Below are 20,232 nucleotides of genomic sequence, written 5' to 3' on the forward strand. Positions count from 1 at the left end.
TCGCTTTTGAGTGCTGGCAGGAACCATGACTTGATTCTAACAGATCAGATGTCACTCCCATGATCGTGTCTTTTTATGTAGAAGATTCTCCCTCGCGGGCTTTGAAGGGAGGGGCTACGGGGGAGGAGCATGGCAGGGACTTTCAGGGGCAGGTCCTGGGGCAGCACCTACCCTGTTCCCACTCCGGGAGCTGGGCAAGCCCTTCCCCTGTTTTCTTCTCCTTCGAGCCTGGACTGCAGAGCTCAGGGTCCAGGTCGGGGCAGTGGGGAGGTGGGGTGGGGTGCGTCCTCAGCAAAGGAGGAGGAAGGGCAGCCATGACCCATAATTCCCCAAATGGACCCCGTCTTCCATGGGATGATGCCATCACTGTGTCCCGCTGACACGTTACTTCTGGGAAGAGCTACTTTTAATTTTTACTAAATGTGATCCTACTCCTCCCACCCCCAGCCCTGCTTCTCTCTCCTTCCTGCCCCCTCCCTTTTTCTTCATTCGTTCAAAACCAATTTCGTGCCCTTCCGGCTACTGCGAGCTGGAGGCAGCTTCCGTATTTCCCCGCGACTCCCGTGCCTTCCTCCCCTCCCGAGGCTGAGACCGGCCCACGGGGTCAAGTATGTTTTTGTGACCTCTAGGGAACAGGACAAGAGAAGGCGAGAGAGAAATGCCACTGCAGCAACATAGACGTTGTTAAGAAATTTATTTGCAATTCTTGTTTTTTGGGTTTTTTGTTTGTTTTTTAAATAACATCATTCCTTAGGTAAAAATGCAATCTTACAGGAATATACACAGCGTCTCACACAGAGACGGCCTGCCACTCTCCTCCACCCCCGGCCCTTCTCCAGGGGAGGGTCGCAGGCCAGGCCGTCAACGGGCTGTTTGCTGATTACAAACTGTACAACAGTATTTACAACAGTGAGGCCGGGGGCCCCGAGGGAAGGCGCGGGGGCATGGGGGTGACGGGCCCTTGGGTGTCTCCTGGAAGGGGCATGACTCAGTCGGGTGGGGTGAAGGCGGGCGCTGCAGAGGGGAGGGTGGGCAGGGCCTGTCCACTGGGCAGCCCTGGGTGCGAGGATGAAGCAGGGATGTGCGAGCATGAGGGATGGTCACCACCAGGACCTGCCACCTGATTCTTGGTGAACGTGTGTGTTTTTCCATGGTGGGGGGTCTCAGCGGCTCCCGTCGCTGAGAACTTTGGGCCTCCAGGACCTTCCTCCCTGGGGGGAACCTCGTTCCCATGAGGCTCCAGAGACCAGCGCCGGGGGTGTGAGGCGACACGTCGGGGAGGGGTGCATGTGGTGGGGCGGTGGGAGCCTGCCTCTCTGAAGGAGGCCGCCATAAACCGTCTGCCCCCGAGTCTCAAGTGTTGCTTTTCCCTTTTCAAGCCTCTGTGTAGTTTTCCTGTGTTGGGAAGTCTGAGGGGAGGGGGCTTGGCGCCCAGTGACCCGTCCTCTTCCCGGCCCACAGCCCCCGGGCCCCCTCCGTGTCTCCTCCCAGAGCTGCTCTGGCCAGTTTCTGACGCAGTGTAATCGCAGGGGACAAACTGGCTGTAACTGATTCCTGGGGATTAAATGTCGTGCCACGTTCCCAAGATGACTGATTCTGGAAACCGGGGTTCCCGGACGCCCCTCAAAGGGGAGACCCCTGTGACACCTGGAGGGGGCTGTGACTCGGCTCACGTAACACGTAGGCTCTCCTCTGTCTGGTCTCCCCCAGGTGCGTGGAGAAAGGGAATTCATGGACTCTGCGCGACTCAGGCTGACGGGACACCCGCTGCGGCCCTGCCTCCCCTTCAGACACCATGAGGAGGCTTCCTTAAAGCTGCGGGGAGCCCGTGGGGCTTCCCCACCATCTGCTGTGACCAAGTGTCCTAAAGCCACATCAGGAGAACGGACTTTAGGTGTGGCCGTAGTTTCTCGTTGTCGACACATGATGCTCAGTTCACAGTACTCATAGGTCCAGACGCACGTTTCCACCCAGAGAAGTTCCTCTCTGCTCAGTGCGCAGCCTCCTGAGAGGAGGACAAAGCCCTTTGTGTCTCGCTCAGCCGGAGTGCCAGCACCTGCCTCTTAAGGGTGGGAGCCTGAGTGTGTGTGTGTGCGTGTACAATGTGGAAACCTGGCAGAAACCCATTCACCAGTTTGGAATCTGGCCCCACAAAGCAATGTTTCCTTGCTTTGAAACAAAAATAAATACATAAATAAATAAAGTTAACCCCAGAAATGCATCCACCAAGAAACTATAGGAATCTGCTCCCAGGACCCGTCTCACTGGACCGGGGAGGAGGGGGCCGCTGGGAAAGGTGGGGAGGCTCCATCCGGACAGCCTTGCCCTCCCTTCGTCCCCCTTGGGCCTTGGCGTTCCGGGTGGGAGGCGGCGAACATGCAGAAGGGACGTCGGCAGAGGGGGACAGGGTGGCAGACAGCCCACACCCAGACAAATGGGATGGTCTGGCTGGGAAAACAAAGCGAGACCCGTTTTATTTTTCTCTTCTTCCAAAGCACATCCTTGAGGCCACAGCCTCTCCACTGTCCTGGCCACGGTAGGGGGTTGAACCCGACCCTTCCTTCCGGAACACGGAACCAAAACAGGGAGTCAGAACGTGCCCTCCCGGAACCCCATTCCCCTCCGGTTCTGTGCCGACTCTTCCCCAGAACACAGTCACATCTGTACAAAAACGGCACTGGCTTGGACTCTGGCAGCAAGTTTTTGACCAACCAGGGTCTCCGAGGGTCGATACAAGATGGCCCTTTCCTTGGCGACTTTGCTGAACTGTTTCTGACTCTCAGTGGCCTGTCCGCTGTTCCAGGCCTCCATCCAAGGTGGGATGTCCTCACCCTCCGTAGCAACCCTTGGAGCCCTGACCACCCCGCCTCTTCCCTGGGCCCGGTCTGAGTCCTCGCTATCACTCCTGGCCTTTGGGGGTGGGGGTGGGCACCTGCTGGCCCCTGGAGAACCACCTGGCCCCCTCGACGACCTCCGGACTCCTGCCTTTCCGGTGCCCTCCTTTCTCAGCCCCGGTGGGTGTGCTTGGCTGCGGCTCCCTCGGCCGAGGGACCAGATGTTCTGGCAGGGAACGCGGGGGCCGCTCCACTCCAGCCCAGCCCTGGGGACTCGGAAGCGGGGGCACGGAGGAGGGCAAAGACCTGGTGAGAAAGACCCCTGGGCTCACAGTCCGACTTGGGAGATGCGGGAAGAGACTAGAAGGAAGAGCTTCGGAAGCAAAGCAGAGAACGTTCATGAATGAAGCCACGACGTGGAGAGAAAGCCTTCCCTTCCACCCTAAGACCAGACAGAACCTCCTAGGGGCGGGTGGGAAGGAGACAGTGAGCATCTGTTACGACCAAGGTGGAAACGAGAGAGGCCACCAGACGGGCCGAACGCAAACCAGGCCGACCTGACCTGGGGCCTGGGCTCTGGGGCCTGAGCTGTCTTAGCTTCTCCTGTCACTCCGGGTTTTCACAAGGCCTGTCGATTCTGCTGTGAAGGCCACAGGAAAGTTCTGTTTTGGATGGAGAGGCAGCGCCACACTGTGGAAGAGGGTGGCAGGTGTCACACGTCCACCCCGACCACGCCGGTCGTGAGCTCAGGTTCGGGAAGAGCCCTCCCCAACGGCGCTCCCGTCTGAGCCGCGCCCCTTCCCAGCAGCCCACCAGCCCTCGCCTTGCGGACCCGGGTCCTGCAGGCGCAGGACGGGGAGCCGGCGGACGGCCAAGGGCAAGCAGGCGAGGGGACGCCCACGGCAGAGCCCTGGAAGTAGCTGGCTGGTGAGATTCGGTGACACGGATGAAAAGTCCAAGGGGAAGCAGAAGGCAGCTCAAGGAGGCTGAGCTTGTGGTGGGTGTGTGAGGTCAGTTAAGATTCCAAATTCCTATCCGGGGCCAAAGGCACAGCGGGACCCAGGGATCGACCCGAGGGCCCCCACCCCATCCCATCAAACATCGCCATGGCCAGTGGTAGACATTTGGGACACTGGACGGAGGACGGACGACACTGGAACTTAATTTCTAGGAGACCTCGATGGCATGGAGAAGGAGCCTAGGAAGTCGGGGGACCGGGAGTTTCCAGACTGTAAGCCACCCGGGGCGAGAGCACAGGGGCTTCAGAGTGACGCTCATCTCCACCGCGGAGGGGACATGCCCTGCATCATTTCCGAGCTGCTCCTGTGAGCGCGTGCCTGGAAGGGCTGAGAGCCCTGGGACTGCGAAGGACGCTGTGGGTGGACGGTTGCGTGTGGTTTCCCCCACATCCGTCCCTTGTCAGCCATCGCTGTTGAAATCTGTCTGAAGGAAGCAGCACCCCAGGTGATGTCCAGGTGGATGCAGACAGGCAGAGATGCCCCGCAACGCCTCTGGCCCCATGGTTACTGCGCGCTCCTGACTCTCCGCACTGGTCCTGGCCCCCTGTGGCCTCCACTCCACGACAGTCAGCTGGAGGAAGTCCTGCTCCAGGGGGAGCCCAGGTAGAGCAGTGAGTGAGATGGACCTGGCTTTGGATGGACAGGATTTTACTGCTGTCGGGCTCCAGCCCCTGCGGTCCGGGTGTGGCAGAGTGCGCCCTGCCCTCCGACAGTCCACTCTCCTGGCCAGGGAACGCTTCCCTGAGGAACGCCTGTTCCGTGGGGTAGATGGCAAGGTCGGCTGCCTCTCTCGTGGGGGACGCGGACACCAGCCCGGTGACAGAGAGACTGGTTGGGGCGCTTCACGGCCCCTCCCGGGGAGGGGCTGTTCCTGGAGGAATTCCAGACCCCAGATCAGAGAACGGGGGCAGAGCAGACGGAGTAAGGTTGGGATAAGAAGTGTCCTGGTCTCTCAAAGCAAGATGCAGACACACGATCACCCAGTTTTGGGAAAACCCAGGGAAACGGAAGCGAACACAAGATATGCAAAACAGTGAGGTCCACCCGCGTGTGGACGCTGACTTGGCATCGGGACCTGCCCTGGGGGGCGGGGGGCTGCACTCATCACACAGATGAAAAGAAGAGCTGTTTTCTGACCCCAACCACACACAGAAAAGCATTTCAGAGGTCAAAGGTAAAGCTTGTCACACTCCAAATACAAAATGGTTTACTTACATGCAGCAAATATACAAGGAGTGAATTCAAAAACAAACTTAGTTCAACTCATTATATTCGCTTGGCACAATTGCAATTCAGTTTTAAAAAAATATTTGTAAAATACCGAGACTGACCTGAATTCAAGTGTAACCTCTCTCCAGCAGAAACACCACCAACGCGGTGAGCGTCGCACGGACAAACCGAAGCAAAGCGCCTCTGAGGTTCTCCCTCACACTTCCGTGTGTTTTTTAAATACAGTTGTAATGCCAACACAACTCACAATTGTATTTTGAAAATGAATATTATTGCATTGTTTTTGCATATCTTGTGGGACAGAAAATGCAGAGAGTTACTGAATCCCGTTTCAGAAGCAGAGACAGTGTTTGTTTTTGCTTTCATGGCCCCAGATTCAAATCTCCCCACAGTTAAGCCCAGAAGTGGGAGCGGCGGGCTGACTGGCAGGTGCAGAGAAGACCCCGGCCACACACCGACGACCCCCGCGCACACATCACGCGCTCTCCGGAGGCCCCCGCTCGTGCTTCCCCTCTCGGGCACCCGCTATGACGCACATCTGTGCACAACAGTACCGAGTGCATTGCTGGCTACCTTTAACTTATGAAACCAAACCGAAAACATCTTGTCACTACCTACAGAAACTATAACACATTAGTGGGCGTACACAGTGGCTGGTAAAACTCTTCACGGCGGCTCAGTAGACTCCTCCGTAGAAAAGGAACCCATGATCTTATTAAGTAGCACAACAAAACCAAACCCAATTTCCATTTGCAAGAGTGAAAACAATAAGGTGGGGGGCTGCAAAGCTTGGAAAATGCTCCTCTTCCTCCCCGCCCACTGGGAGAACAAAAGAAAAAAACAAAACAAAAGCCCCCAAATGAAACATGCTGTTGAGGAAAACGTCAAATCCCAAACCAAAAGAGCGCGGGCTGGCAGCTCAGCACCACTCGGTCTCGCCCACTACCCGCCGGGCGCACACGTGGCCGTGGCCGTGGCCGGGCCGGAGGGGGGTCCGGCCGCGGGTAGCCTTGGTGTGACGCTCATGCCACCCCCTCACCCCGCCCCCTGCTGCTCCCTCCTCCCTTGGGCTGGGGCTAGGGCCTGGCTTCCTTCTGCGAATCCACAGGGCCCTGGCTCTACGGAGACAGTGAGGCTCATACAGAATATGTGCAAAATGATTTTTTACAAGCAAAGTTGAAAGACACCCGTTTAGCCTGGGTCCTTTGGGTAAGGGCCGGCCGGCGAGCCGGGGCGGCCATGGGGAGGGCAGGCAGCTGGGGTCCCCTCCCTGGTTCTCGCGCCTCCTCCCCCAGGGCTGCCCCAACGTGGACACAGACTGCGGCCGTTTCTCTCCACGCCACCCCACCCGGTCTTGTCCCCACGCAATGAATGAAGACGCTGTTCCGGTTTACTCCAGGTCACGAGGACAGTGAGGCACTTCTGAAACGAACCCATTAGGAACATTGAAACAAATAAAAAACCCCGGCACGTCCCGCCCGGCTGCTACAGGCTGCTGACCAAGGCCCCATGGTCCAGGAGCTCCTCCTCGCTCTCAGGGGGCTCGGGGCTGGGCGCCCAGGCCGCATCCTCCGTGCCCCCCGCTCTGTCCGGCCCCGGGTCCCTGCAGTTTGCAAAAGGAAGCAGGGTGCCGTTGGGGCTCTGCCCGGCGCCCCCGCTGAGAATGTTGTCGGCCGCACTCTCCATCTCCTCTATCGTCATGTCGCAGGCGTCTGCCAGCTCTTGCGTGGTGGCCTCCAGGAACTTGGGGTCCTGAGCAAACTTTCCCAGTCCTTCCGAGATCAAGACCTGGGGCCGGGCGGGGAGGAAGCGAGGAGGACGTTACTGCTGAGCTCAGCTCTTCTGGTGACGTCAGGAAGAGAGTGTGCGCACACGTGTGTGTGCACGCTCGAGGGCCAGGAAGGTGTGGAGTGGGGTAGAGCCCCCCCAGGGCACTGGGCTGTGTGGTCAGAGGACAGACCCCCAGGGGGGACACGGTCATCAACTTGGGAATGCCTGGCTCCCAAGGTTGGTGAGCCCACCCTGGTGCTCCCTCCCCGGTGCCCAGAGCCTCTGGTTACTCCTTCCAGGACACCTTCATTCTCCTCCCTCGACCCGGCCACTGGCAGCCTGCTGGGGCTGAGGGCCCCGGAGGAGGCATGCAGAGCACCCGGGCACCTGCTGGGCCCACTCAGAAGGGCCTGCAGGGCCCCGAAGTGGCTCCCCGTCCGGGTAGCTGCTCTAGCAATAGCCTCGGGGAGGCAGGGGGTGAGCCTGGCCCGCTCCCCATGCACACCCCCTCACCCCTCTTGTCCTCATGGTCCCCCACCTTGCACAGGTCCCCAGGCTCCTCAATGCCCGACTCCCCTCAGCAGTGTGAGCCTGAACGCCAGGTGTCCCCCCACGCAGCGTGCTGGGCGCTCATGGGGATCCGAGACCTGGACAGGGGCCTTTCTAGCCGAGAGACCTGATAGCCCATCTGCTTGGGAGAGAACCAGAGCCCCTCTCAGCTCTGCCTGCAGGTCCCCGCAAGGCTCCAAGTCACTCACCGCTTCCACCAAGCTGCTGGCGCTGCCGTGGAGCTGGCGGCCCCGGGCCACCGCTGGGCTGGGCACCATCAGGGACACAGGCCGGGCTCTCCGGGGGGCACCTGGCGTGGGCTCCCCCGGCCGGTGGCTGCAGTGGATGGACGGGAAGCTGCTGTCGAGCTTCTCCACGGCCTCGGCCCCCTCCAGCTGCAGGGTGGGCACGGGCTGCTGGGGCCGGCCGCGGGCGCCCGGCGTGGCAGGGGGTGTTGTGCACGGCAGGGGGAGGGTGCTGGGGGGATGGCTTCTCTGGAGGAGGGGGCTCAGGCCCGCCACTGCCAATGCCTGTGGACAGAGGAGCGCCGGTCAGGGGGCAGGCCTTGGCCTTCCCGGAGTCTGCCGCCCCAGCGGGTCCCTGCGCCTGGCGCTCACCCACCATCGCGCCCCCATCGAGACCCAGGGCAAGTCTCTACCCCTCAGGTGGACTTTGGGATCGTCTCCGTCTGCGGTGATCTTCCTCCCCTACGTTCAGAAAGCTGGGGCCCAGCAGCCTCCAGCTCACCTGGCCTCATCCCCGTCAGTGCGGATTCTCCCGCTTTTGGTTAGACTGGAGAAAGTCACGCCTGCGTCGCCATGAAACCAGAACACTGCCCTCTGTCCACCTCCCTCCCGGGGTCGACGTGAGGGTCACGTGAACTAAGGTCTGGGAAGTATTCTGTGTATTGCAAAGAGCCGGACAGGCCCACCGCTCCGGGTTTCCGTTCTCACGGCACCGGTCGGGACTGTCTCGCTCGGCCCGCCTCCAAACTCCTGCTCAAACCTCACTGGTTTGCTGTGTTGTGATTAAACTGTTCATGTGCTCGCGTCCTCCGCCCGACCTGAGGACTGCTCTGATGGGACGTGTCCACGGGGGTGACACTGGGAGGTGGGGACACCCAGCCCAAGAGGCAGAAGGAGGGGGCGTGGCTGTGCGGGGAGGGGGAAGCACAAGGGCCGGATGGAAGGCGGACACGGAGGGGAGCGTCTTCCTCCCAGCATGACAGGAGGAGCTGGGTGAAGCCAACTTCTAGAAATCTCTCAGAAGAGCACACGCGGGACCCCCAGCCTGCCCGCCTCCCCCGCCCACTGCTGCTGTGGGTCCCCAACCAGGGGCCCGGGGACATGCTCGACGCCCCAGAGAGCCCTGGGGAGCCCAGGCGCATGCAGGCGGGGCTGCAGGCGGAGCAAACAGCGTGCTGGCGTGAGCTGCCGTAACATCATGCCGGTAAGCTGTTTATAAGCTTTGATTGGCACTGAATGCCTTTGGGGATAAAAAAGGTCATTTAAAGGAAAGGCCAATGGTAAGAGATGTGTAATAAAGGAGGGAAAAGTTTGGGAAAGTCTCGTGGAGACTCTAATTTGCCTAATTGTGAGAGGTCGGCCTCAGACAGTGGTTCAGTTGTTCCAAGTTCCTGGCGGGTCTGAGGCACCAGAATACACTTGAAGCCAGAGTCTTGGATTTCGCCATCTCAGGTGCGTCAGCCAGGCCGCAGGACGGCTCAGCTGCTGGACCGCCCAGACCTGCTCTCCCGGCCTCCTCCCGCCCCGGCCAGATTGCTGGAGGACCCTCTGGTCATTTCTGCATCTCAGTGGGTGGATTTTTGTCCGGTTGTCCTGCATGTCTAGGGACAACCCCATCTGCCTGCAGAGTAGCCGGTGTCGGGGAGGGAACATCCAGCCCCTGGAAGGAGACAGCTTGGGCTGATCCTGAGCTGCTGGTCCTTCCAGCCTCGGAGGGGTCCTGCTCCCCAGGACCCCTGGCCTCCAGCCGCGGGAGCACAGCCCTTGCTCAGGCTCTTCTGCGTGGGAAGAGCCCCTCACCTGGGCACTCCTAGGGCCAGGGGTGGGGCCGCAGCAGGGGTCTGAGACAGGAAAGGCTGGCTGACGGGCATCTCGGGGACTTGCGGGTGCTCATGGGGGTGGTCTAGCCTGCCAGGTGGTGGCCAGCGGCCGTCCCAAAGTGTGGGTACCTGCTGGTGAACCAGGTGCAAGGGCAGGACCGTCTTCTGAGAGACGTCTCCCCAGTGATTCCTCTGCCGCTTCAGACACTCCAGGTGGAAGGAGGCCCTTCGACCTGCAAAGCCAGCGATGGGGTCAGCGCAGCAGGGGAGGGCACGGCCACCACGGCCACACCCAGGGAGGGGCAAGGACACACGCTTCACCTGTGCCCTCCTTCGCCCCGCCCCTCAGCCCCTTCTCCTCACCCTCCTCTCTGTCCCACGCCCCTTTCCCCAACCCCCTCCCCTGCCCTGCACCCTCACCCCTGTGGGCCTGGCCGGGCACCTGGGGGGAGGTGACCACTGGTGGCCGCATCTGAGGAGCGCAGCGTAGTGCTTACCTAGGGAGGCGGAGCGCAGGAAGCCTCTCTTTGGAGATAGCCGGACGTCCCTCCTGTCCTCCTCGGGGGGTGTCAGCTGTCGGCTCTCGTCATTCTGATAGGAGAGCCTGGAACAGAGAGCGCTGGGGACTCATCCCTGGAGGCCGAGGCTGCACCCCACAGGGCAGCCGCTGCCCCCAAAAGCAGTCTTCTTCCGCAGGGGAGGGAACCCCGCCCTGGCTTTCAGGAAGGTGGGGGCAGCAGGGCAGCCTCCCCGGACACTCGGCCTGCGCAGGTGTTTCCCACAGCCTGTGTGCTGTGTGTGCTCTTGCGTTTCTGAGTCCAGGCAGTGGGGACAACGCAGGTCCCCGCTGCTGAGAAAGCTGGAAAATAATTCTGGGCCCATGAGCTTCCTGCCCGAGTGGCCCAGGCCCTCCGTCTGCACGTGCAGATATTGTCACCACGGCCGCTCCAGCGGGGGCCCAAACAGTGCCCACCCCTCACTTCTCCCAGGCTGCCCACCTTGGCCACTGGAGCGCACACGCGGTTCCCAGCAGCAAACCACGGTCATTGGTGAGGGGCCTGGGGGCATCTAGTCTGTCAGCCGCTCTACCTTTCTGAAGGGACTCAGCGAGAAGTGGTGTCTTGTGGCCCCAGGCTGCCTGCACACAATTTCCGGGACTGCGTTGGCCGCGCTCCCTGGCCTCCGCTCTGCCCCGGCTGCTCTGTCTCAGCAAGAAGCAGCTGCGGCCACTGCACTGACTCCACCCTCCGAGTGGAGCAGCCCGCTGGCGTGCCCAGCCCTTCGTGCTGCAGGTGAGGCCGCTGACTGTGCTGGTGTGACCCCGCGTATTTGGCGGCAGGGCCTGGGCCTGGCGCGCTGACCCCCAGATGCGCGGGGACGGTTTGAACGAAACCCACAGCCTTCCTCCCGTTTTCAGCTTGGTTGCTCTCCCTATTGTATTTTCGTCTGATTCAGATCACGCCCAGCTTCTGTCTGACCTTGTGCGGGTGCCACTGTGTCACTGTGACCATGACCTTCTGTGGCCTGTGACCCTCTTGTTTGCATCACTGAGCAGTTACTTAGGGAACTCCTCTGAGATCCTCCTCGCTTCCTAGGGAGTAACTCCCCCCCGCTGCCGGGCTGGTTCATCCACCATCCAGCAGAGGCCCGGGAAGCACTGAGCACGCAGCCAGAGCCCAGGACGGGGGCCTGCGCTTCTCCTGACCTCTCGGGCCTGCGGCATCCTCTAAGAACCAGAGGCCGAAGGGGCTGGTCCTCTCTGTGACAAAGGGCTTCTCTCAGGAAAGCTAACACAGCTCCAAGCTTGAGAGCGCAGCCCCAGCCGTCGATACACTGCACGGGCCTCGGTACGTGCAGGCACGTGCTGGCTGCTCCGTCGGCGGGGCACAAAACACCACTGGACACGCTGTCGTCCCTTTCCCTCCTTTCTCTGCTTCCTTCTAAAAGTGCTGACTGCAACCGACCAAGCAATGTCACAGCCTCTGCTGAGTAAAGCCCTTTCCCGAAGAAGATTCTGGCTCGGACGGAAGTTGCAGCCACTGCTGCCAACAGCGCCCTCTGCTGGGCGCTTTGTTCCAGCCGGTTCACTAACATTAAACTGTCGCTCTGTGCAGGTGGGGACCGAGTCTCACCATGAACTATATTTATGAAGTTGGCCGTGATCACAAGACTGAAGGAAATGACGTTTAGAAGTTCTCCCGAAAGCATCACATTGTGAGGAAGCTAACGGGGACTGTGGGTACAAGGGTCAGGGGGCTTCCTGCCTTCGCAGCCGCTCCTCTGATATGCCCCCTCCTCCTCCATACCACGCCCGGAATGGGAATCGGGGGACTCGCCCGCACCCCCAGACGCTCCCCTATGCGGCACCCGGGCGGGCAGAGCTCACATCTCGGTGGGGATCAGGCTGGGCTCGCTGCCGAACTCCGCGTCCTCACGCGTCTGCATGTCACGGGCCTCGCCCCGAGAGGCCTCCTCTGGGCACATCATGGCTATCGGACTCTCCCGGGAGGGGCACCTGGAGTGTCCAGGGTGGGGACAAAGTCAGAGACCGCCAGCCCCCCCCGCCCTCCCCCCCGGCAAGTGGAGCACCAGAGACACAGCCCCTGACGGAGCTGCAGAGCCCAGGGTTAGGGTTAGGTGTCCACGTGGGACAGGGCCTCCGGGTCAGGACCCCTGGTTCTGACCTGGGTTCCGTTACCCTCTGGTGTAAGTCACTTAGGCACCCAGGCCTCAGCGTCCCCACCAGTAAAACTGGAAAGCCATCCGCCCTGCCTGACTCAGAGTTTGTGACAAAGGAGGGAGCAGATGAGATGGTCTTGAAGGACCCAGCTGCCCTCCTGCTGGGATCTGGGGCCAGATCTCCTCCCCACCCCTCCCGGCCGGAGTGCGTGAGGCCCTGGGCTCCCTCTGCCTACCTCTTGGAGCTGTGCCTCCACGCGGCCTCCTGCAGCCGGACGGCGGGGGACAAGGGGGTCCCGCAGCCCTCCAGCGTGCTGACAGCCCCCGGGTCGCCGGCGGGGCGGGGGCAGCGGCCCAGGGCCGTGTTGTTGGCATTGTTGATGTTGGCGTTGGAGCCCGTGGATGAGTAGCTGCTGGGTGTGAAGGTGGAGTCCACTAGCTTCTCATGGGAGGGCGACTCGGGGTCGGCCTGGCTGCTGCCCGCCTTGCTGATGTGCAGGGGCCGCTGCGTGGTGAAGGTCTGCGGGAAGGCGCTCCGGCTGTCGCTGGGGTAGTAGCCGACGTGGTTGCCGAACAGGCCTCCGGCCCTCTGCAGCGAGACGGCAGGGGAGGGTGGAGGAGGGCGCCGGGCTGCAAACGGGCCTCTGTGCCCCCTGGCCTGGAAGCCCGAGAGGGAGGGGCCCGCACGATGCCCTGAAAGGGCTGGGGGCCGGGGTGCGGGGGGACTGGTCAGGCAGGGAGGCCGCTGCCCCGGATGTTTCTGTCAGACCCCGAACCCTGGGACGGAGTTTCCAGCACGCGTTTGGAACAGCGGCCCTTCACTGCAGCCTCGAGGCACAGTGAGAGCTGGGAGGTGGGGAAAGGGGCCAGAAGGTTCTAAGGAGACTTAAAAAATGGAACCCGACTGGCTCAGTGAGCTGGAAGCTGTGCCGGCCAGACGGTTCTGAGTGTCAGAACGCAGCGACCGTGCGGGTCAGGCTACGGCCTCCTGCCCCTGGGAGGGTCTTAGAGCTCCCAAGTCGGGAACCAGTGTTTCCCCCACGTCCCCTCCCGTCCCGGGCAAGCAAGCCTTTGCAGGGCTGGCCCGCGGGGTCTCGCGGGGTCACTTTGGCATGGTGCCGCACCCTCGAGGCCACTTCCCAGTGACAGGGGTGAGGGTGGTGACTGTGGGGACGGGGTGAGTGGGGCCCTGGCCCAGTCGCAGTCGGCAGCTTCTCACTCGCTACAGAAGCCTTGGGGGCTCGTGAAGAGAGCTGGGTGTGGGAGCCCCCGTATCTCAGGAGTCACGTCCAGTGTCCACCGGTAAGACTGGCCCCACCAGTAAGAACAGGGTGGGGGGGGTGCTCCGGGGGCCTGGAGACCTCCTGCTCGGTCTCAAGGTCGCCACTGGGTTCCGGCCTCTGCTGCCCAACCTTGCAGACCTTCTGATTTTTTCAAGAGAAGCCAGAAGTCTAGATTTTTATTTGAAGGAGCCAGATTTTCAAATGTTGGCAAACAAAATAGGTCTGTGGGTTAGATGTGGCCTGGGGACCGCCACTGTGCAACCTCTGCCTGGAAGGGTCTCCTGGGAAAACCTTTCCTCAGGGAACTGGCTCCTCTCTCCTCCGAGGGCCAGGGACGCTCTGGGAGCTCAGGTCCTGGGAGCCCCAGCCTGAGAAGAGCCTGGACGGGGTCTGGAAGGGAGAGGGCTGCGTGGGGACGGCGAGGATTCTGCTGTAGACTTGGGGCTCCTCCCGGATTCTCTTGGCCGCACCTAGCTTTGTGGAGAATGAAGACCTACCCTGAAAATGTCGTCCTCCGAGGCTGCGGACACCGCCTCCTTCATGGCTTTGTCCAGCTCCTCCTCGGCCGTCAGGTCCCCGGAGATGGCCCTGCGGATCTCGGGCCCCAGGTCATGCAGGGTGCGCAGGCCAGCCTGGAACCCAGGGGGACGCGTGAGGGCCTGGCGCCCCACCTTCCAAGGCCCTCCCAGGGTGGGGGGGGTGGAGGCTCGATGGGAGGGGCGCTGGGGCCTGTGAGGCTGCGGGACACGGCCGGGAGCGAGCGTGGGGCGGGCGGGGGAGGAGCAGGCCCCCCCCCCCAGGCGTCCACCTTCGGGGAGGTGCGGGGCTCCCAGAAAGGGACGTGGCCTGCAGCCCCCTGCTGGCAGAGGCCGGAGGGAGGTGGCCGGGCCCCCCCTCACCTGCAGGGACAGGGCGCTCCTCTGGCAGGGCTTGCCCACGAGGCCCTGCTCTTTGCGCTTCTTAAACTTCCGGAAGTACTCCTGGATCAGGAAGGTGGCGTAAAACTTGCCGACCGTGACCTCGTCGTCTGAGATGGGCAGAGAGGAGGGTCAGCCGGCCCCGCTCAGCCTCCCTCAGCAGCCACACTTTCCGAAGTTTTCTACATTTACTCTCTTGGAAGAGGCACTCCACGCGCGTGGTGCAAAAAGACAAAATTACACAGCAGGGCGCACGCGCAGTGGAAAGCCCCCGTCTGCCCGGTGACCGCTTGGAACGGATAACCGTTCCCACTGGCTTCCTGAGCATTTCCCCAGAGGTTCTTTATGCACATACTTCCTGCAAATAAGCAAATGTATTCTCATCCCCCCTCTTTTCACAGAAAAAGTGGCATATTGTCAAAATTACTTCCCACCTTGCTTTTTTCACTTAACTGACATGGTTAGCTAACTCTTATTTGACTCCGAAGCTTCAGGGCCCCCCCATAAATTGACCAGCCCCCTCAGGGCAGGCAGTTCTGCTTCAAAGGCTGGTGGGAGGGGTCAGTGGAAGGGTTCGGGCCCCTGTCTCAGCTCAGGTGTTCTTAGCCTGTGGCCGGGTTGGCCCCACCTTCCATGAGACAAACTAGCTCCTGTCTGGAGTGAACCAGGTGGAGGAGGAGCTGGCGAGTCTCCCAGAGGAGCACTCCCGCCCCACGGGCAGTCTCCTGCTCCCTCTCCTGGCTCTCGCTGGAGGACAGGGTGGCGGGCCCGGGAGAAGGCTGCAGGGTTGGGTCTGGAGGCTTGGGCCGGTTCTCCTGCTCCGAGTAAGAACAGCCAAACCCACAGCTGCCCGCCGCCTCCCACCTGGCAGGGGCCCCAGCCCCACGTGGAGGGGGCACTCGAGCCCCTGTCTGCCGGAGTCAGGGAGGGGGAGCTGCGGGGACGTGCGGTCGGGTCCTGGTGTCCCTCGGACCTGGGTGTGGTCCTGCACCTGCGGGGCACTCGCCGTGGGCCTGGGGTCAGCTCCCACGGCCAAGGTCACAGACGCGGGATGAGGCTGAAGTGACCTAACGTGTGTGAAGCGCCAGGCCGGTCCTGCCCCCCTTCCGGGAGTCGGTCTCAACAGGGCTGGTGCCACCTGTTGAGGCGTGTTTTGGGACTGTCTGGGACTTTCTCAGTTGTCACAGATTGTCACCGGGCTCTGGGGGTTGTCCCGCAAAGCACAGCAAGCACTAGCTTTGCACCCTGCCCGTCGCGCCAGACGTCCGTGCGGGGAGCTGCCTGCTGCAGTCATCCGGGCTGAGGGCAGAACTTCTCTACACGGGAGCCACGCGGTTATGATATTCCGGCGTTTCCGGGAATATAACTGCTGTGTAAGTGGACGGAAGGCTGCTTTGTTTTGCCTCAACTTGACCAAGAAGGGTTCACATTCCAGAAAGCTGTATCCCCGACGGCCCTGCCTTGCATGTGGTCACCCATGGCGCCCGGCCCGCGTCAGTCTGCACTCTCCCCCGTGTGTGCACGTGCACGTGTGTATGTACTTGTGTGAATACACTTCCTTAGCCCTTACTTCCAAACGACAGGCGCGGAACCTTGCACCGCCTTGTTTCCTTTAAGCACAAGCCGCTCATCACAGGCGAGCGCTCGGTCGGTTAACTAGGACTTCCAGCAGAGCTGTGCCCGAGCATTTATTTATTGAAAAGCATTTGATGTTAAGATATTGTATGTGAGTGTGGAAGTGTTATACTCATATTTTGGTGATGACACACGCAGAACCGTTCGAAGGTCTGAGAAACAATGCTCTGGGAGGAACAACAGGAATTGCAACCAAGCGGGGGCCCAGGGAGCCTTCCTCCGGGCAGGGCCCCCAGCCCCACGGCGACCGGCCCAGCAGGCTGTGGGGAAACCTCTACCTTGCTGCGCTTCCTTGGCTGTCCCGGAGGCCCTCCAAGCACCCAGGGGCCTGGCCCGGCGCCCTCTGTGGCCGCGGGCTTGGGCCCCCTCCCACCCGGCCAGCACTCACCTCCTGCGGGCGGCACCACCTGGTCCAGCAGCTTCATGCTCGTCCGCTTCCAGATCTTCTTGATGATGGCCCGCAGCTCCTCGTTGGCCTGCTCCAGGTTCCCTGCGGGGACGGAAGGCGAGGCTGACCGGCCAGCAGCCCAAGGGCACCTGCACCAGCCGGAGGACCCTGCCCCAGTTCCCCGGCCCTGCGGTCTCATCTCTCCCTTCCCGGGGCCCCACATCCTCCTCCGTCCCCTCAGCAGAGTCTCCCCTTCCTCCCCGCGGCTGCTTGGCTGGGCTGGGGGCCGGCACCCCGCTAACTGCTCCTCCTCGAGGGAGCACCTGGGGCCGGGGCTGTGGGCCGGGCTGAGCTGGGCAGGAGGGCACAGGAGCTCCCCTGGGTGACTGGAGGAAGCGTGGTCCCCTCACAGACCCATGCAGAGCGTCCATGCTCGGGGGACCTCTGGGTCAAAGCCCTTTGCTGAGTCTCCTGCTGGGAGGAGGCGGCAAATCTCAGGGTAGAAGGGGGACCCAGAAGACAGGCTTCTGTGAGTCTGCTTTCTCTGCTGGCAAAAGACTTCATTAGATTTCTCTCCATGCAGCCTCTGGGATCCTGGCCTTACAGCCCTGGAAAAGGATGGCTGAGAGAGGGCGTGGCAGGTGGGATCTAAGCTGCCCCAAGCTCTCCCACCGGCCTGCAGAGTCCCAGGACCGTGCACACGGCGGGCTCCCCCGCGATCACGTCATGCCGTCTGACACACACACCCTGAAGATGGGAGATTATCCAGGTGGGCCTGAGACAGTCCCGACAGCTCTTCAAAAGTAGAGCACTCTCAGGTGCAAACTCCCAGCCACAAAACAGACACGTCCCGGGGAAGGGACGTGCAGTATGGTGACCACGGTGAACAGGGCTGTACTGCCTCATCTGAAAGCTGCTAACAGAGCGGATCTTTAAAAAAATTATTTATTTAAATGGGGCTACTGGGGATTGAACCCAGGACCTTGTGTCTGCTAAGCACACCCTCTGCCCCTCAGCTATACCCCACCCACCTGAGAGTGGATCTTAAAAGTTCTCATCTCAAGAAAGAGCTTGTAACTGTGAGAGGACAGACGTTAACTGGACCTACTGGCACCGCTTCACAACGTGTGCACATATGGAATCGTTACGTTGTTCACGTGAAACTAACGCGAAACCTCAGTCACGCCTCAGTAAAAAAAAATGACACAAAACAACAAACGAAAAAACGTTAACAGGAAGGGGCTGAAAGATACAAGGACAGAGGGCTCTCGGCTGGGAGCCGGGGGTGGGGGCCGCGGTCCGAGCAGAGAGGCCGCCTCTGGGGCTGGGGGGGCCCTGGCTGAGGGCCAGGCCCGCAGCCCGGGGGCGAGTCTGCCAACAGCCTGAGCGAGCAGGCGGCGGAACGCTCCCCGCGCCCGGGACAGGACACGCCGTGGTCAGCGGCTGATTTTGGCCTGTTGGCCCGGGGCCACCCATGGCCGGACTCCAGACCCTCAGACTTGAGCCGATGGCTGGTGGGGTCACTGGGGACCGGGCAGCGGGACAGCACCACAGGGGACTGTGGCTGGTACGCAGGGGAGGTGGCTCCGTGCACAGCTCTGCGGTTGGACCGCCGGGTTGAAATCCACCCTGTGGCCACACCGGAGAGGCTGGTAGGGAGGAAGGCCCCAGAGGAGGCAGCAGGGAGAGGGAACGTGGGACCCACAGCTCCTGGGCCGGGAGGCAATCCTGGGCATCGCAGCCACGGGGGCAGCCTTCCAGGGGGAGGTCGTGAGTGGTCGGACACGAGCAGTGAGGCTCAGATACACTCGTCTCCTCCAGCTGGCTAATGGCGCACCCCAGTGCACGGCCACATGGAACCTTAGATGGGACCTGAGCTGGAAACAGGATCTTGGCAGATGTGGTTACTGAAGACCAGGTCATACTCAATACAGGTGGGCACTAAGTCCAGGGGGCTGTGTCCTTATCAGCAGAGGGGACACTCGGGGAAGGCGGCCGTGTGAAGATGGAGGCAGAGCCTGCAGGGACCCAGCCACAGGCCAAGGAGGGGCCGGGACAGACGCTCCCTCGGAGACTCCGGGGACCCACCCCCGACTGCCGACACCGTGGTCTTGGACGTCTGGCCTGACCCGTGAGAGAGTACACCCTGTCGTTGTAAGCCGCCCAGTCTGTGATGGCTTGCACGGCAGACCTGGCTGTGGTCCAGCTCCCAGAAGGACCCGGCACACCTTCCTGCAGCCTTAAACTCTTCTCAGGACGGCCTGTGTGACTGTGGGACGTCGTAACGGTTGCTTCACAGCAGCTTCGTGTCTTAGAGCCTCTGCCTTCTGCATCTGCAGGTTGGCGGGCTGGGGCTGGCCGCAGGGCGAGCCCGGGTTCTCACCGAGTCCTCCAGCCTCGGGCTGCGTGAGGCTCGTCCTCCCGGATCCAGACGCTCCCTCTCGTTCCTTCTAGTTACCTCCAGGACTTGCCTTTGCCTCCTGGACTGAAGGGTTTAGCACCTTTGCAGGTGGGGTTGGGGTGGGGGGCGCGGTCTCCGACGGAGGTTTGCCCTGAGCTGGCACCGTGGGCCCTTTGCGAGCTGGTCCTTTTTCACTTTTAAATTTTATCTCACGGTAGGAAAATACCGCGTATGAGACCTGCCCGCCCAGCAGGGCTTTGAGTGAACAGTGCAGGATCGGGAGCTACGGGGATGGTGCTCATCAGCGGACAAACATCTGTGTTTGAGATTCTCTTTGATTCTTGGCCTGACTTCCTGCCTGGCTGGCTCCTCCCTGGTCTCGGGAACCCACGCTTCCCTGGGACAGGCTGCGAGCGTCTGGCTCCCTGGTGGGGACTCAGCTGGGGCTGGGCTCTCGTGGACAGTGTGTCTTGATGGGTCTGGGTTCCAGCGCCAGGCACCACGGCTCCCCGTCACTCCAGGATGAGGACTTACACCTTTGCTTTACATCGAGCCTGAAGAACTGCAGACCTTTCCTTCCAGGAAAGCCTTTCTCCCTGGACAGAACTGTAACCAAAGCCATCGTGGAAAAGCTGGAAAGTAACGCAGTTAAAGGAAGAAGGTGGAAGTCACTGCTGATCCCACTGCTCAGCGACAGTCGAGGTTGACACGTCAGCGAACGGCCTTCTAGGTTTCCTTCCAGTCGCGCCCACGCGCACGGTGAGCGTGTGCTCAGTTCTCGCGCGGCCGGCGACGGGCCTGGTCACACCCGTGTGGACTGACTCACAGTGCGGCTGCCGAGAGCACGTTCTTCAGCTGCCAAGCTTGGACTGTTTATGATGCTTTAAGGTGAGCTCGTTATTCTGACACGTGTCTTGCGGCCCTGTGAGTCTGCTCCTTCACTCCAGGTGTTTCTATCGCTTCGTGGAAGGATTTAGCTGAGAGGAGGCACCTGTCTGGGTTAGCCACGGAGCTGCATTTCCACGTGTCACCACCTGTCTTGTTTTACAAATGAAGAAACGGAGGCAGAGAGAGAGTCAGTGATGGCCACATGTGTTGTCAGGGTCAAGGCCCTGGCTCCCCACCAGGGCTCCTGTTGGGGGCGGCCTGCGACTCCGAGGTGGAAACGTCGGAAGGGTGAGGGGACCTGCGGTCTGCCCCGTCTGTCTTCTCGAGTTCCTGTGCCGCTGGGTCTCCAGCGTTGCTCCCACGTGAACCACCCACGCGGCGGGTTTGCGATGCGGGTTCTGAGATGGGGCTGGTGCTTGGGACTCGGTGCCTTGAACAAGCTCGAACCTGCAGACTCTGGAGGGGCTGAAAGATCTTGGGGTGCGGCGGCGTCGCCTCAGGGACATTCACAGCCTTTCCAGAGCAGCTCGGAAGTACTGACCAGTCAGGAGGACGGCGGGTCTTCACAGCCAGG

General features: G+C 61.4%; 1 protein-coding gene across 19 annotated transcripts in view; it reads right to left on the reverse strand.

The window, feature by feature from the left end:
* Nucleotides 1–677: 677 nt before the first annotated feature.
* CACNA1C (calcium voltage-gated channel subunit alpha1 C) overlaps nt 678–20,232 on the reverse strand; it is a 435,155-nt gene continuing 415,600 nt past the window's right edge. For all 19 annotated transcript variants that reach the window (XM_074357570.1, XM_074357565.1, XM_074357567.1 and 16 more), the window contains 9 exons: nt 16,370–16,471; nt 14,329–14,456; nt 13,927–14,061; nt 12,383–12,735; nt 11,854–11,982; nt 9,965–10,071; nt 9,597–9,700; nt 7,612–7,932; nt 678–6,871 (listed from right to left, as the gene is read on the reverse strand). In XM_074357570.1, the coding sequence (XP_074213671.1) occupies nt 6,569–6,871; nt 7,612–7,932; nt 9,597–9,700; nt 9,965–10,071; nt 11,854–11,982; nt 12,383–12,735; nt 13,927–14,061; nt 14,329–14,456; nt 16,370–16,471 (1,682 nt within the window). In that variant the 3' untranslated portion in view covers nt 678–6,568. The remainder of the gene's footprint in view (nt 6,872–7,611; nt 7,933–9,596; nt 9,701–9,964; nt 10,072–11,853; nt 11,983–12,382; nt 12,736–13,926; nt 14,062–14,328; nt 14,457–16,369; nt 16,472–20,232) is intronic.

Source organism: Camelus bactrianus, chromosome 34 (genome assembly GCF_048773025.1).
Source record: "Camelus bactrianus isolate YW-2024 breed Bactrian camel chromosome 34, ASM4877302v1, whole genome shotgun sequence".
In the NCBI taxonomy this organism is placed as follows: domain Eukaryota; kingdom Metazoa; phylum Chordata; class Mammalia; order Artiodactyla; family Camelidae; genus Camelus; species Camelus bactrianus.